Source organism: Lissotriton helveticus, chromosome 6, assembly GCF_964261635.1.
Source record: "Lissotriton helveticus chromosome 6, aLisHel1.1, whole genome shotgun sequence".
Lineage (NCBI taxonomy): Eukaryota > Metazoa > Chordata > Amphibia > Caudata > Salamandridae > Lissotriton > Lissotriton helveticus.
The window spans coordinates 259,197,621-259,214,323 of record NC_136067.1 but is presented as its reverse complement, the minus strand read 5'-3'; the positions used below and the strand labels follow the sequence as shown (position 1 = coordinate 259,214,323).

Here is a 16,703-nt window from a genome sequence, read left to right as displayed (position 1 = left end):
AAAGATCTGAGAGCAAGGAAGATCGCCAGCAGCTCCAATCTGTTGATATGCCATGTTCGTTGTGACGGTGTCCACTTCCCTTTGATTGAAAGGTCTAGGAGATGAGCTCCCCAACCCTCCATGGATGCATCTGTGGTCAGCGTCAGATCCGGAGGAAGGGCCAGAAAGGAAACTCCTTCGTTTAGGTTGGATGGTTCTCTCCACCAAAGGAGACTGTCTTTCATGCGAGACGAGACTCTCACTAGATCGTTGAAGGATCCTGATACTTGGCGCCATTGCAGGTCTAGTTCCTCCTGAATAGGGCGAGTGCGGAGCCTGCAGTTCGGAAGCAGAGCGATGCAGGACGACGCCATCCCCAGAAAGGACTTCAACATGCGCACAGAAACTGACTGTTTTGAACGGATGAGGGTGACCAGACGTACTATTTTCACCTGTCGTTCTTGGGAAACGAAGGCTTTTGATAATTCCGTGTCGAGAATGGCACCCAGGAAGTTCCTTCTTTGTGATGGTGTTAAGTGTGACTTGTCCACGTTGATGGTCAACCCCAGTGACTCGAAAGTCCGCAGGCAGAGACTTGTGTCGTGAGCCAGCTGAAGAGGAGACGGAGATTTCAGAAGGCAATCGTCCAGATAAGGAAAAATCTGCACTCCTTGAAGACGTAGATAAGCCATGACTGGGGCCAGGACCTTCGTGAAAACACGAGGTGCCGAACGCAGGCCGAAAGGCAGCACCTTGAATTGGTAATGGACAGTGCCCACCTTGAACCTCAGAAATTGGCGATGTTGTTGCAGAATCGGCACATGAAAATAGGCGTCTTGCAGATCTATCGTGGACAGGAAATCTCCGCTGCAGAGAAGCCGCAAGACTTCTGACAATGTGAGCATGCGGAAAGACTGCTGTTTCAGAAAGAAATTGAGCGCCCTCAAATCCAGTATAGGCCGCCACTCTCCCGTCTTCTTGGCAATGAGGAAAAAACGTGAGTAGAAACCTGTCCCTTGTTGTGATATAGGAACCACTTCGACTGCACCTTTTAGAATGAGAAGACGAACTTGATGTTGCAATTCTAGAAAATGGGGAGGTGGCGGGCCTGATGGCGGAGAATGAGGAGGAATCTCTGTGAACTCCAAGGCATGACCCTTGCGAACAATGTCCAATACCCATTGGTCCGATGTTATCAGAGACCATTGGGAATAAAACTGCGAGATTCTCCCTCCAACTCCTTGCGTGACATGAGAGTCACTGGCGTTTGTTGTTGGCACCCCTATAAGTAGGTTTTCCTTTATAGGGTCGTGACTGATTTTGGCGATTAGACTGTTGAGAGGAGTAACGTTGATTGCCTTGGTTGAATTGGCGGTACTGAGTGTGTCCTCCTCGAAAATTCGTGGAAGATGAACCTCTTCCACGGGCGCCACGAAAGGGCTGCTTCTTAAATTGTAAGGAGACTAGCGATTTTGCTGTATCGGTGTCCTTTTTAATTGACTCAAGCGCCTCGTCAATGTGAGCGCCAAAAAGAGATTCACCGTCATAGGGCATGTCGAGTATCTTCGACTGGACTTCTTGCCGGAAAGAAGTGGATTTAAGCCAGCCCTGGCGGCGGAGAGCCGCAGCACTGGCGAGGATGCGAAATCCCGTACTCGCCACATCAATCGCGCAGTCAATCATTTCCTCTGACGCCCTCATGCCATCCTGGAGAACTTGCTGGGCTTCCGCTCTGGACGCTTCTGGAATTAGAGAAACGAATGCGGAAATGTCCGACCACATTTGCCTGTCGAAGCGACCTAGAATGGCCAACGCATTTGCAGCGCGTACCGATGTAGAGGACATGGTGGAAAATTTCTTCCCAATGGCGTCCAAACGTCGACCCTCTCTATCAGGTGGAGTAGTGAGAGGAGTCGCCGGATTACGGGATCGTCGCTGTGCCGCCTGTGTGATAACCGAGTCCGGTTTGGGATGCGACAGCAAACAAGCAGGTGAACCCGCAGGAGCCTTGTACTTCTTTTCCAGGCGAGGGACTTGTGCCGGCAAGGAGTTAGGAGAATGCATAATTCTTATCCCTTCTTTCCATACAAATTCTATGATTGGTATGGTGTGAATTTGTTTGTATGGTTTGTTTTTGAAATCGTAGAGAAAGCAATCTTCTTGCCGTTGTTCTCTCGGCAATTTAAAACGGTCTGCCGCTTTATTCATTAGCACATGGAAGCTTGCTGTATCAATGGTAGGCGCATCACCCGCCTCTGGCTGTTGCGGAGAAGGTGTCTGTATCCGATAGTCGTCGTAATCCGCCATATCTGGATCCTGATCATCGTCAGTATCCTGGTGTAATTCCCCTTCTTCACTGTCCGACTCATCCACCCCGTGCGCACCAGGTTGCGGAAGAAGAGGGGGGTGAGGGCGGGGAAGCTCTGTCAAAACAGGCTGCTCCAAAGACTGTGGATGGGTGGCAGGGCCGGAGTCCTCCGCCGGAGCGTGGCTTGGAGTACCCTGAGGGGTAGGCGGAAACCTTCTGTTGTAGTCATCCAGCATATGCTGGAGGTTTGAAAACAAAGAAACTGGAAAAGATGCCATAGGCAACTGGACAATTTGGTCATCCGGTTGGACCACTTCCTCCACGTCCTCCTGGTCAGAACTGGAGTCTTGACATTTTATAATCAATTCTGATGGACTGTGAGCTTCATCGTCATCATCTTCCCCCATAGATCCAGTCTCGTGATCAGTTGCCATCAAAGGCGAGGGTAATTGAAGATCAGGAGGCGGCAGCTGCATAGAAGAATCCCTGCCAGAGGTCAAGGAAGGCAGTGGTACCAGAGGCATGGTGGCAAAAGAACCCGATCCTGACGAGGATCCTGAACATGCCGCTGAAGAAATCGCCATCGTCGACGAGATAGGGCCCACTGAGGGATTCGTCGTCGACGGTATCGTCGTCGACGGAACGTGCGTCGACGGAGCCGTCTTTGCTGGAATCTGAGGAGACGGAAGCCTCGTCGACGGTGTCTTCGTCGACGGTATCTTCGTCGACGATACTTTCGTCGACGGTATCGTCGTCGACGGTACCTTCGTCGACGGTACCTTCGTCGACGGTACCTTCGTCGACGGAACCGGCGTCGCCTTTTTCGACGACGACGCCGTCGTCATGGAGCTGGTCGACGGAGCACTCGACGTCGACGGGGCTCTCGTCGTCGGAACCATCGTTGCCTTCTTCGCCGACGATGCCGACGTCGACGAGGTGGTCGACGGAGAGGCCGACGTCGACGGGACCTTCGTCGACGATGAATTCTTCGACGTCGAAGAGGTTTTCTTCGTCGACGGCAACTTCGTCGCCGACGAGACAATAGGGATCGTCGACGGGATCGTAGTTCTCGTCGACGTCGAGGATGTCGACATCACCGTCGTCGACGACGAGGAAGCAGACGTCGTCGTCACAGAGGTCGTCGACGAAGACAGCAAAGCCAATCTTGTGGACGGAACGGTCGTCGACGAGCCCGTCGACGACCTGGGTGTCAGGACTGTCAGAATACTGATAGAGCCTGGGCAAGACGCCTGAGAGCCAGGTCTCGTGGGCGTTGACACTGAAGGCATAGAATGTGAAGATTGTGCCACAGGCAAGGCCAGCTTTTTCTTTTTCTGAAGAAAAGGCGAAGGCAAGTCTTGAACACTCCCACGCTTGGAAGGAACAGTGGAACAGCCTGACTGAAGACTTACTGCGTCTGACAGAACATCTTCTTTATCTTGGAGGCGCTTCAACCATATAAGAAGGCGACCTTCCCTGTCTCTGAGAGTCTTAGAAGGAAGAGCTCTACAGATTTTACATTCATCCACCTTGTGGTCAGGGTACAGGCAGTAAATACACTTTTGGTGGGGGTCCTTCTCAAACAAACGTAGTTTCCCACATGAAGAGCAAGCTCTAAACAAGGACTTCTTACTTGACATTCTTGGAAAAATAAGTTGAAGAGACAAACTTTGAAGAAAACTGAGCAGAGCTCAGGGAGACTCCCTTCACACGACGTGCGGTAGAAAATCTGAGGGCTTGAGCTTCTGAGGAGAAGGTTCTAGAGGGTGCGTGAGCCTGATTGGCTGCAGTTTGGACCAACATAATGACACTGATATGTTACAAATGAGTTTTTTCTCTTATACGGTCTTCCTATGGAAGTTACCATTGTAGAGGTTTTTACAGTGTATTATCTCTATTTTATTATTATATGATATTATCATTTATGTTATATTAGCATTATTGCTATTTTTTATATACCGTGGGACTCCCACTTCGACGACGGGGAATATTCAAGCATGTGAATCTATGAAAGACACCCCTAATACTGGAGAACCACAATGTCGTCGAGAGGCTCGCCATCATTTGCAGGTGGTCTACAACAGATTGTGGCAAGCTTGCATTTAAAAGGCAGTGGTCAAGGGAAGAACTGGGAAGGGAGACAAAAAGGTACTCCTACAATACCCGCAAATGGTGGAAAGTGGAAGATTTTAGCATTCTTATACAGAGCACTGGGTCAAGCGGAATCAGCATAGTACACAACATTCTTTTCAATAAAGTATTTTACAAGATTACCATAAAAAATAACATAGGTGTGGACATTGATGATATGGGGGCAGGCACAGAGGGGTATTTACACATGGATAGCTAAAAAACATTAAGTAAAAGCATTTTAGAGAGGCTTTTTCTGATTCTGCTAGGCAACCTAAGCAATTTCAATTCAGTTAGGAAGGAGGGAGAGTAGGATGAAATTTTAAGTGGCTGAACCTCTGAAAACAAACTGCATTACACAGATGCCCACAATATGTAAAAGACCTGATGGTGTAGAGCTGGCGTGCATTAGTTTTGGCAATGAATCTCATGCAGAATATTGGCCACATACAAAGTAGATTTTGTTTCTATGATGGCACCATGTGAATGAGATGGCACTTGCTTTTTTGATTGGGACCTTCAGGCTTATTGCTGGTCAAGTCCCTGTCAAATTAGAGACTTCTAATCACCATCTTTTATCAAGTCCACACAGTTAAGATAACACATCTTTTCCACAGCCTAGCTAGCCTCATCTTCCTTACTCCAAAATAGATGCTGCTTTTGATACTGAAGAACAAGTTACTTACCTTCGGTAACGATATATCTGTAAGAAGCAGTAGTTAGTATTAGATTCCTTACCTTAGAATATCCCCAGGCGTCAGTCTGGATCCGGAAACTTTTGCGTAGCAGTACCCCTGCGCGTCGGTAGGCGTCGTCTGCAGGCGTCCCCTGCGGCTCCGCGTCCGTTGTCGGCGTCGTGCGCCGTGATGACGTCGCTGGAGTATATAGACGCCGCCTCCGCGCGCTGACGTCAGTTCTTTGTACACAGCTTTTCCGCGCCAGAACACGCAGAGCCATGTGAGAACCAACACTGGTGCCATTTGAAACTAGGGCCCTGAAAGGGATGTCCTTAACCCTAGGTATCAGTTCGCAGAACGGGGAGGATGGGTGGGGCGGTAAGGAATCTAATACGAACTACTGTTTCTTACAGATATATCGTTACCGAAGGTAAGTAACTTGTTCATCTAAAAGAAACAGGTTACTATTAGATTTCTTACCTTAGAATAGATACCCCAGCAATACCAACCCCGGAGGTGGGTCTGCGAACCAATACAATCCTACACCAGAAAGTCCTGGAGGACCGAACGGCCAAAGAAGCCATCCCTCCGGACTTGACTGTCCAGGCAGTAGTGCCTCGCAAAGGTGTGCAGCGAGGCCCACGTAGCCGCCTGGCAAATGTCCTGCAAAGGGACTCCCCGGCCCAGGGCAGTAGTAGCCGCCGTGGCCCGAGTGGAATGGGCCCTCAGCCCAACAGGAGGCTCCTTCCGAGCCAAAGAGTAGCACGCTTTGATGCACAGAACGACCCACCGAGAGATGGTCCGTTTATGTACCGCCCGTCCCTTCTTCGCACCCACGTAGCCAACAAATAGTTGGTCATCCACCCGGAACTGGCGTGTGCGATCTATATAAAATGAAAGCGCACGTTTTGGGTCCAGACGATGGAGCCGCTCTTCATCCTTTGAAGGATGCGGAGGCGGGAAGAAGGAGGGTAAGGTGATGGACTGCCCGATGTGAAAAGCAGAGACTACTTTGGGCAGGAAAGAAGGTCTAGTTCTCAGAACCACCTTGTCTGGATGAATGGACATGAAAGGAGGTTTGACAGAAAGAGCCTGGAGCTCACTCACCCTCCTGGCAGAGGTGATGGCAACCAGGAAGGCCGTCTTTAAAGTCAGGAGACGGAGAGGACAGGAATGAAGTGGCTCAAAGGGAGCGCACATCAAGAAGGTCAGAACCAGGTTCAAGTCCCACAGAGGCATCACGAACGGAACAGGTGGATACATGTGCGTGATGCCCTTCAAGAATCTCGTTACAATAGGGGACTTGAACAAAGAAGGTTGATCAGGCAGCCTTAGAAAGGCCGAAAGGGCAGAAAGGTAGCCCTTGATAGTGCCCAGAGCAGAGCCCTGCTGGGCAAGAGAGAGAAGAAAGAGGAGAACCTCGGAAAGAGGGGCAGAGAGAGGGTCCACAGCCTTTGCTGTGCACCATGCCACAAATCTGTTCCACCGGCAGGCGTATACCGACTTTGTGGAGGGACGCCTGGCTGCCAGAATCACATCACAAACCTCAGGAGGCAAGTCAAATGGCCTCAACTGTCGCCGCTCAATCTCCACGCATGGAGGTGGAGACTGGACAGGTTCGGGTGGAGGATCGTCCCCTGCTGCTGCGACAGAAGGTCCTCCCGAAGGGGCAGGCGGATCGAGGGACCGACTGACATGCTGAGTAGCTCGGGATACCAGTACCTTCGAGCCCAGTCCGGAGCCACAAGGATAACTTGAGCCCGGTCGCGCCTGATCTTCTTCAGCACTCTGGGCAGAAGTGGTATAGGCGGAAAGGCGTACAACAGACCGCAGCTCCACTCGCGCCGAAAGGCGTCGCCGAGCGAGTGCCGTCTTGGAAACTCCAACGCGCAGAACTGATGACATTGCGCGTTCTCTTCTGTGGCGAATAGATCTAACCAAGGCTCTCCCCATTGCAGAAAGAGGCCTTTCCCCACGTCAGAGTTCAGACGCCATTCGTGATCCACCGAGCACCGACGGCTGAGTTCGTCCGCCCTGGCGTTCAGAGAACCTGCCAGGTGTTGAACCGTCAGAGTCACGCCCTGACGTTCCAGCCATTGCCAGAGACGCAGAGCCTCCTGGCAAAGGGTCCACGACCCCACTCCGCCCTGCTTGTTGCAGTACCACATGGCGGTGGTGTTGTCCGTGAACACCTGCACTACACTCCCGTTGACAAAGGGGAGGAATGCCTTCAGTGCTAGGCGAATCGCCCGCAGCTCCAACATGTTGATGTGGAGCCGGGACTCCGCCGGACACCAGATGCCTCTGATCTCCGCCTCTCCCAAGTGGCCTCCCCAGCCCTGGAGGGACGCGTCCGTCACAACAACGTGCTCCGGTTGGGGAAGGGAGAGGGATCTGCCTCTGACCCAATCGCGGTCCGTAAGCCACCACTGCAACTGTCTCGCAGTGCCCTCCGAGATCAGGACATGGTCGGATAGGTTGCCTTGATGCTGGGCCCACTGAAACTTCAGGTCCCACTGCAGAGCCCGCATCCGCCACCGGGCGTGATGCACCAGAAGGATGCAGGAAGCCATCAGCCCCAGCAGCCGCAGCGTCAACCTGACCGAAACCCGGGAGAACGGCTGAAAGATCGGAATCAGAGCCTGTATATCCCGGACCCGCCGTTCCGGAGGATAAACCCGAAACTGCGCCGAGTCGAGAACCGCTCCGATGAAAAGGAGCTTTTGAGAGGGACACAGGTGTGATTTCGGCACATTGATAGAAAACCCCAGCTCGTGCAGGAGGTCTGCCGTCATCTGAAGGTGGTGGACGACTGTCTGGGGCGAGCCCGCCTTCAACAACCAGTCGTCGAGGTAGGGGAAGACTGAAACCCCTAACCGGCGCAGATGAGCTGCGACCACCGCCATCACTTTCGTGAACACCAGTGGGGCGCTTGTAAGGCCGAAGGGGAGCACGATAAACTGAAAATGCTCCTGGCCTACCGTGAACCGCAGGTAACGCCGGTGGGCCGGCAGGACGGGGATGTGAAAATACGCATCCTGCAAGTCCAACGCTACCATCCAGTCTTGCGGGTCTAGAGCAGCCAAGACCTGAGCCAATGTCAACATCTTGAACTTCTCCTTCCGGAGGAAGCCGTTGACGTTCCTTAGGTCCAAGATAGGACGTAGTCCCCCCTTGTCCTTCTTGGGTACCAGAAAGTAGTGGGAATAGCAACCACACCCTACTTCTGGCCCAGGAACGCGCTCGATGGCCCCCCTGGCCAAGAGGGCCGTAACTTCCTCCTGCAGAAGTGTCAAGTGGTCCCCCGACACACGGTGGTTCTGCGGTGGCATGGCTGGAGGAGTGGTCTCGAAGGGGAGGGAGTAGCCCCTTCGGACGAGCTGCAGCACCCACCTGTCCGATGTGATAGTGCGCCAGCGGGAGTGGTGATGGCGAGCCCTGCCACCCACTGGCGTCACATGGGCCTGAAAGCTCGGACTAGGAGGATTTGGAGGCTGATGCTGCGGGGGGAGGTGTGGTCTGACCTCGCCGTTGTCCCCGACCGCCTCCACGGCGGAATCCACGGCCGCCACCGCGTTGAGAAGTGTTCTGCGGTGCGTGGCTGGCAGCACGTGTGGGACCGCCCCTTCCTTGGCCACGAAAGGAGCGAAACGAACCAGTTTGCTGGCGCTGGGTCGAGAGACCCAAGGACTTGGCCGTGACCCTGGAGTCCTTGAAGCGCTCCAGCGCGTGGTCCGCTTTGTCGCCAAACAGGCGACTGCCATCGAACGGCATGTCCATCAAAGTATTTTGGACATCCGCCGAAAAGTTGGCGGACCGCAGCCAGGCGTGGCGACGAATCGCCACCGTCGTGGACATCGCTCTGCCCAGCGAGTCGGTCGTATCAAGACCACACCTGATGGAATATCGTGCTGCGTCTCGGCCTTCAATCATAGCCTTGCCGAGCTTTGCCCGTACCTCCTGCGGGCATTCCGGCAGACACTCCGCGACCGTATCCCACAGAGAGTGGGTGTAGCGGCCCAAGACGCATGCGGTGTTGCAAGACCGCAGTCCCAAACTCAGGGACGAGAAGACCTTTTTCCCATACTGGTCGTACCTCTTTGATTCCCGGTCGGGCGGGGCCGACGGGAATGCTGTCTGGGAAGTTGAGGCCTGGATCACCAGACTCTCAGGGGTGGGATGGGTGGACAGGAACTTGGGGTCGTCCGGACACGGACGGTGGTGTCTGGCCACGTTCCTATCAACAGGCGAACCTGAAGCGGGCCTGGACCACGTGCCCAAAAGAACGTCTGTCAAGGCTTCGTTGAACGGCAGCAGAGGCTCCTGTGGGCATGACTGCGGTTTGAAGACCTCAGTGAGGATGTTAGGCCTCACGACCGCGACGGGGAGCTCAAGGTGTAAAGCCTTGGCAGCCCTCATCAACACCACTGAATAAGCAGCCCCAGCCTCCGAAGCCACAGTAGGAGGCGAGTCAAAGCCAGGGTTAGGAGAGTCGTCCAGACCACTGGCGTCACCCAAATCACCTGTCCAGTCCACGTCGTACTGACACTCGCGTGACAGAGGGTCCTCAGACCCCTCCCAACCCTCTCCGTATTCTACATCATCCCCATATTCGGAGTCAACAATGTAGACCGGCTCCTCGGGGTTCATGGGCCCCATCGGCGTCGGACTCGGCGTCGGGCGACGCCGGTCCGACTCCGCGTCCGGAGTCGGAGAGGAAAGGGGGACGGCGCCGCCCGGAGCCGGCGCCGGTGCTCCGGCGCCGCGCGGGGGCGGCGTCGGGGGCAACCCCGATGGAATCGGCGCCGGAGAGGCCGGTAGACCAGCCGGCGTCGACCCTGAAGGACCCTGTGGGGCCGGAGCCGCCGGCGGCGTCGGAGCCAGAGCACCCGACGGCGTCGGGGCAGGGACACCCGGACCGCTAGGGCCCCCAGACGGGAGCACAGGGCCCGAAGGCGCCGTAGGCCCCGTCGGAGGAGACAGTGCCCTCATGGCCATGAGGAACTCCTCTATCTCCTCACGCGACGCGCCGTGCCCAGGGACCGGAGGGTATGGAGCAGGCCGCGCCGGCGACTCACGCGGAGCTGCGGGGGTGGGGTCACCCGAACCCCCGGCCGCATCGCACGAGCGTCGGGGGGGGGAGTCGGGGGTACGATGACGACGCCCTGACTTCTTGTGTTTCCTACCTGAGGAACCAGATGAATGGTGACGGCTTCCGGAGCGTTCTCGATGGCTCCGCGATCGCTCCCTCGACCGCTCCCTCGACCTCCGGCCGGACCGGGACCGCTCATGACGTGGGGCCGACACCCGCAGTTCGAGTAGCTTGCGGGACCGCTCCCGCCTAGCCTTACTCGTCAGGGCCCGGCAATCGACGCAGTCGTCCACGGCGTGGTCGGGGCCTAGACACCGGAGGCAGAGTCGGTGATGATCCGTGACCGACATCGTGCGGTCACAGCCGTCACAGTTCTTAAAACCAGGCATCCTACCGGCACCGAAATCAGAAGCAAAGATTCACAAAAAACTTTGGTCAAAAGACCGGAGTACTGCACTTCTCAGATCTGCGCTAACTGGCGCGGAAAAAAGAAGAACCGACGTCAGCGCGCGGAGGCGGCGTCTATATACTCCAGCGACGTCATCACGGCGCACGACGCCGACGGACGCGGAGCCGCAGGGGACGCCTGCAGACGACGCCTACCGACGCGCAGGGGTACTGCTACGCAAAAGTTTCCGGATCCAGACTGACGCCTGGGGATATTCTAAGGTAAGGAATCTAATACTAACCTGTTTCTTTCAGATAAGAAGTTTGTAGTGAAAGGTGAAAACTTGGTTAAGGCTGAGAATATGAATAATACGCTATTTGCTACCAAACGGTTCTATTATCCTGACCTGGTGATTTATTTTGGTTACAACATCTGAGACCCTGTAAGTAATACATAAATGAGGAAATGGGAGCTAAATGCAAAACATTTAAAGCTTTCACAATCATGGTTGTATACGTTATTCTGAGGTTAGTTGGAGCACAATGCAACTCTTGGGAGTATTTCATGTAGAAGAGGTAACAAGTTCTGGAAGCACCCATCAACCAAAGGTTCTAATGAAATCAGCATTTCAGTATTTTGTTTTATCTACCTTCTGTCCCCTCCTCCTCTTCTCCTTCAGAAGACTCATCATGGTGGGTTTGGATGCCGTATGCATTTCTCCTCAAACTCTTTCTCCTGCGCTTCACTCTGGAGTACATATCCATATTTTCCTAGAATTGTCAGGAATGTCAGACAGAAGATTGTTCGAGGCACATTGTTCATAAACAAATTCCGGAACGTTGCACAGTACAATCAATACATCCAAAAATGTTTCAGCAGTCTAAAACCTAATTAACGATGGTATGAAGGGCTCACAATTTACCCCACCAGTCCTCACACAGTTAGAAACTTTAAGCTGGGTCAAAGTATGATATACCATAGTCTCCCTTAGCAAAAAGGATGACGTTACAGGAGCCAAAGATTTCATGTACATAAAGCATTTTCAATGCTGGTTTCTTTTATAAATCCCACTGGGTATTTAAATGCATTTTTACTGAACAATGTACAAATACTTCCTCATCTCCCCTGCACAAATCAGCAAAAAATGTAATATTTGTATTCATAATTATTGGACTCTTCACTATATTCATACTAGTGAAAAACACTATGCAGGACCCAAGAACACTAGTAAAAAGGCATTTAACAGAAAATTAGGATTTCTATTGGGAAACATCACAGAACAGTTATCTCAAGCTTCAAAATAGGGAACTAGGTTACAGAAAATCAATTTTCATTCTCCATCATTAGATCATCACAGGTGACAAACAGTAGATCCCGAAACTGGTAGAAGGGTCGAAGGAGGATCAATCACAAGCTGAGCGCAACCAATGTGGGAATCTGGATAGTTGTCTTGGGGACGCTAGAGGGCGCACTGCGGGATGGCTGCCTCGTGAGACGGCGCTGCCGGTCAGGTTCAACTACTGGCAATAAAACCCTCATTGCGGACTTCAAATGAAATTCTGTCAACGTTTATACTAATCGGAACGGCCAGTCCCTAAGATGTTCATAACGGATGACCTGTAACCCGCTACTGGAGCCAGAAAAATCGACTTTGAAAGATTGGCAGATGGTGAGGTCCGGAGCGCGCAAGATGGCGGCGCCCTGAGGCTGCGGCAGCTCGGAGCGTGAGCGGACCACGATACTGCACCACAGCGCGTACGATGGGGTAAATTGTGCTTACAATTTGCTCCCCAGAACATTAGATGGCTACACCCCCCACTGGCACTGGAGTGCTCTATATGTGCTGGCAAATGCATCCTAAGGCATAATCAGCGAGCTGTATGGTATATATTTACAAAATGGGGGAATCGCAGAAACGGAGAAATGACGGAGGACACTTCTAAATGTGTGTAAGTAACAGCGCTTTTCTACAATATTGGTCAGCCCGCCGCTCACCAGTGAACTTTGCTATACAGCACCAACTGTGTAAGTGTGTATTCAATGCTGGCGCAGATTGCGGTGTTATCGCGCGTAAGAATCTAGTGGCGATGTGCAGTGGAAGTGCAGTCTGATTACGAGGCTTTGCGAAAATCACCTATACTGCTACATGCTGACTTTTCCTAAGATGTGCAAGGTGCCTCGATCAATAGTACTTGGTAATGCAGCAAAATGTAGCCCAGGTCGTGTAATATATCGCAGTGATCATTCTAACTGCACCTAATGAGATACGCTCCGCAAAGATGTAACGACTGCCAGTCTGGTATGATGTGAAGATAACGGCGGGGCCGGGCCGAACTTGTGCTGCTCCGGGGCACGATATACCCACGGCACGCCACACTAATTCTGACGCCACATACAACATTGTATATACCCATCAGCAGTATCGTCAAATATAACAAGCATTGGCATAGCCAATAGGTCTCGCTTGTGGGACCTTATAAGTATTTAGTTACAAGGATATTGTGCTGCAAAACAAAATACTTATAAGGTCCCCACAAGCGAGACCTATTGGCTATGCCAATGCTTGTTGCTATATGCCTGCGTCTGTATCTCTCCTGTGTGTCGGTCTGCTGTGGGGGGGGGGTGTGTGTGTGTGTGTCTGTTTGCCATGTGTGGGGTCTATCGGCTGCGTGTGGTGCTATGTCTTATCTGCTGGGTGCGTGCGTGTCTGTCTGTCTGCAGTGTGTGCATGGCGGCACTCTTTCAGTGTCGGGGCTGCCTCTGCTCGTCTCCGGTGGATTGATGGCCGTGTTTAAGGTCCGCGGGGTGAATGGCCGCTCGCCCGCCGCGGCCCTGTCTGCTCTCGGTGTATCCCGGCCAGAAGGGACTGTTCTTTGCCTGGGGAGACGCTCCCCCGCGGGAGCAGTGGTGAGCCCAGCCCTTCCTCGGAAGCCTGGGCTTGTCTGTTAAGTAAATACCGGAGAAGTCATTATCCCGTGACTACAATGTTTTCATCATATTTATAATTCTACAAATGTATTTTTAAATGCACTGATGTGGTGTTTGCATGCTATGCAAGACGGCACATCATGGAATGTTTATAAGGAGCATCGAATAGGATTGTGATATTTGCACCTGGAAGAGTCGGACACGCAGATCCTGAAAATAAGTAAAGACTCTCTAGCAAGGGGACAGTAAGACAGGGACAGGCATAGATAGGTGTTTGCGGGGAGAGAGAGGGGAGGTGCTGGTGTGGGAGGGGGAGGTGCTGGTGTGGGAGGAGTGCTGCTACGGGCTGGGGAGGGGGAGGAGAAATGAAAGGAAACGCTAGACGGCACATCATGGAATGTTTATAAGGAGCATCGAATAGGATTGTGATATTTGCACCTGGAAGAGTCGGACACGCAGATCCTGAAAAGAAGTAAAGACTCTCTAGCAAGGGGACAGTAAGACAGGGACAGGCATAGATAGGTGTTTGCGGGGAGAGAGAGGGGAGGTGCTGGTGTGGGAGGGGGGAGGTGCTGGTGTGGGAGGAGTGCTGCTACGGGCTGGGGAGGGGGAGGAGAAATGAAAGGAAACGCTAGACGGCACATCATGGAATGTTTATAAGGAGCATCGAATAGGATTGTGATATTTGCACCTGGAAGAGTCGGACACGCAGGAAGTGAGTCTGCGAGTGGTGCGCGCGGTGAAAGTGATCGCGAGCGATGTGCGTGCATGAGAGGAAAGCCAGATGGTGTCTCTGCTCGGGGGAGGAGGGACGGAACTGAAGTGCTGGTGGGCAGAAAGGACGGCCGTGGGAGGCGGATTAGGGAGATGCGCGTGCTTGTGTGGTCACGTGACCCGCTTTTGTGGCCACGTGACCTCACATGCACTGTGAAGAAACACCAGTGGTTTCACGAGTCGGATCAAGCACTTGAATTCGATCCTATCCATTCCTGCGGAATGGGACAGGCTCGACCTAAAAATGGGTAAGCTAGATAGACAGCAATCAAAACTGACATTTGAAATGAAACGACAAACCAAGGGCGCAACTGCGCACTCTGACACTGAATTGGAAGCAGAAACTGTGCCAGGTAACACCATGGAAAATGTCCTTCATGCCATACAGCAAAAACTGCAAGACATCAATGAGAAACTAGATTCCCTTGCTCAGCAAGTTGACAACATGTTGGCAAAACTAGACAAACGGGGTGAACGTCTTGATGAGGCAGAGAATCGGAAAACTGCAGTCGAGGACGAATCACATGCTACGACGAGTAAGTGTGCAGACATGGCAAAAATACTGGAAGTAATTAAAAACAAGGCGGAGGATTTGGAAGCCAGATCCCGTCGTAATAACATCAGAATTACAGGAGTCCCTGAGTCCACAAACACCGGGCGGATGGAGACCTACGTAGAGGACATGCTTCGTGAAGTATTTGGCTCCAATAACTTTTCGTCGGTCCTAATAGTAGAGCGTGCACATAGATCCTTGGCTCCAAGAACGCCACCGGGTGCCGCTCCTAGACCTATTGTCGCTCGTATCCTCAATTATAGAGATTGTGATGCAGTATTGAGGATGGTGAGAGAGAAGCAGCAAGTCAACTACCTGGGCAACACACTAGCATTCTATCCGTATTTTACCATGTCAGTCCAGCTAGCACGAAAAGACTTCAACCCTGCAAAAAAAACTTTGTGACCTAGGTATTGACTATGCAATGCTCTACCTAGCCAGGCTGAAGGTAACATGGGATGGTCGTACTACCATCCTCCAGACACCAAATGCGGCATAAGACTTCCTTAAGAAAATAGCCAGCAAACGTAAAGAGCAACAGCGAACTGAACAACAGCAGGATTCAGAGTGAATCAGATTTGAATATTAGACAATCCTTGTGTTATCTTTAATATGGACTGTTGGGAGATATTTTTCACCTATGGCAACGTACAACGCCGTTGGAACACTCATGCCGCCTATTATGTACATTGAACTAGAAGTAGTTGGTTGGCCACGAGATATTACGGTCGGGAATACACGCTGTCTATTCCACGTACGGACCAATGTGGATGCATGGCAAACATGTGTCTGAGTAGCAACTTTAAGATAATATGTGCAACACAGACTACACAAGGTGGCAATGTATGTACTACGCATATATTGTCCTGTTACAAGAGGCGACCATGGACGCGGATTTGCTGTACATCAATGGCAGAGAGTCGTATTTACTGAACTCTGTAGACAGTAGTTGTTATGCCATTGGACCATGATGTGTTAGCCGCAAGCCCTTTGTATTGGGTAGAAACGTATTGATACTAGGGGAAGAAAAGTGCACTAAGAATTTTCTTGCTGCTCTATTGGTATCAACTAGCTGGTGGAGTTGGATATAGCCTTTTTACATTCTCCTCTTTTCAGGCCCTCACGTTGAATGGTTTGTATTACTGTATGACATGGGCGGGGGGAACCGGCGCTTCATAATGTCATACCCAGATGTGCTTATTATATGCACAGGTTATGAAAAATTGTTTTGTTCTGGTAATATTAGATCTGCATTACTAATGTATACCTGACCATATCCACTACGGTGGATGTGGCTGTGTGCACCTGGCGGACCCCCTAGAAGAAAGGTTTTCGTTATACTGTTCTTTCAAGTAAGGTTATGGCTTTGGCATGGTTGGGATGCTGAAGTGGGTGGGGGTGGGAGGGAAAAGGTTGGTTAATGTTGTGCAGACTGTGGTACTTGAGAAACATCGTGGATATCCAGATTCACAGCACAATGTTGCTGGACTTCTATTACGGACCGCTATATGCACAAAACACGTAGATAGCAATAGGTCATGCTATATGTTAATAACTAAGTATGGCTACTACTAAACTACGTCCATTACATCTAAATTTAGTCACTTGGAATGACAGGGGGCTTAGCAACCCGAAAAAAAATCGTAAAATATTTACGTACTTCGATAGGCACCATATCAATTTTGCCTTCCTCCAGGAAACACATCTTGCACCTACTTGCAAAAGTAACATTGGGCATAAATAGGCGGAGTCCATACTCTTCATACTCTGGGAGTAATGATCTTGGTCAAAAAATGGACGCAATTTTATGTAGACAACATTATCAAGGATGACCACGGGCGCTATATTATTATCACGGGGAAACTAAAGGGGCA

General features: G+C 51.7%; 1 protein-coding gene across 3 annotated transcripts in view; it reads right to left on the bottom strand.

Annotated features, from left to right (window-relative positions):
• Positions 1-16,703, bottom strand: part of ATAD2B (ATPase family AAA domain containing 2B) — a 974,520-nt gene that overhangs the window by 730,621 nt on the left and 227,196 nt on the right. For all 3 annotated transcript variants that reach the window (XM_078647713.1, XM_078647714.1, XM_078647715.1), the window contains exon 6: positions 11,224-11,344. In XM_078647713.1, coding sequence (XP_078503839.1) covers positions 11,224-11,344 — 121 coding nt within the window. The remainder of the gene's footprint in view (positions 1-11,223; positions 11,345-16,703) is intronic.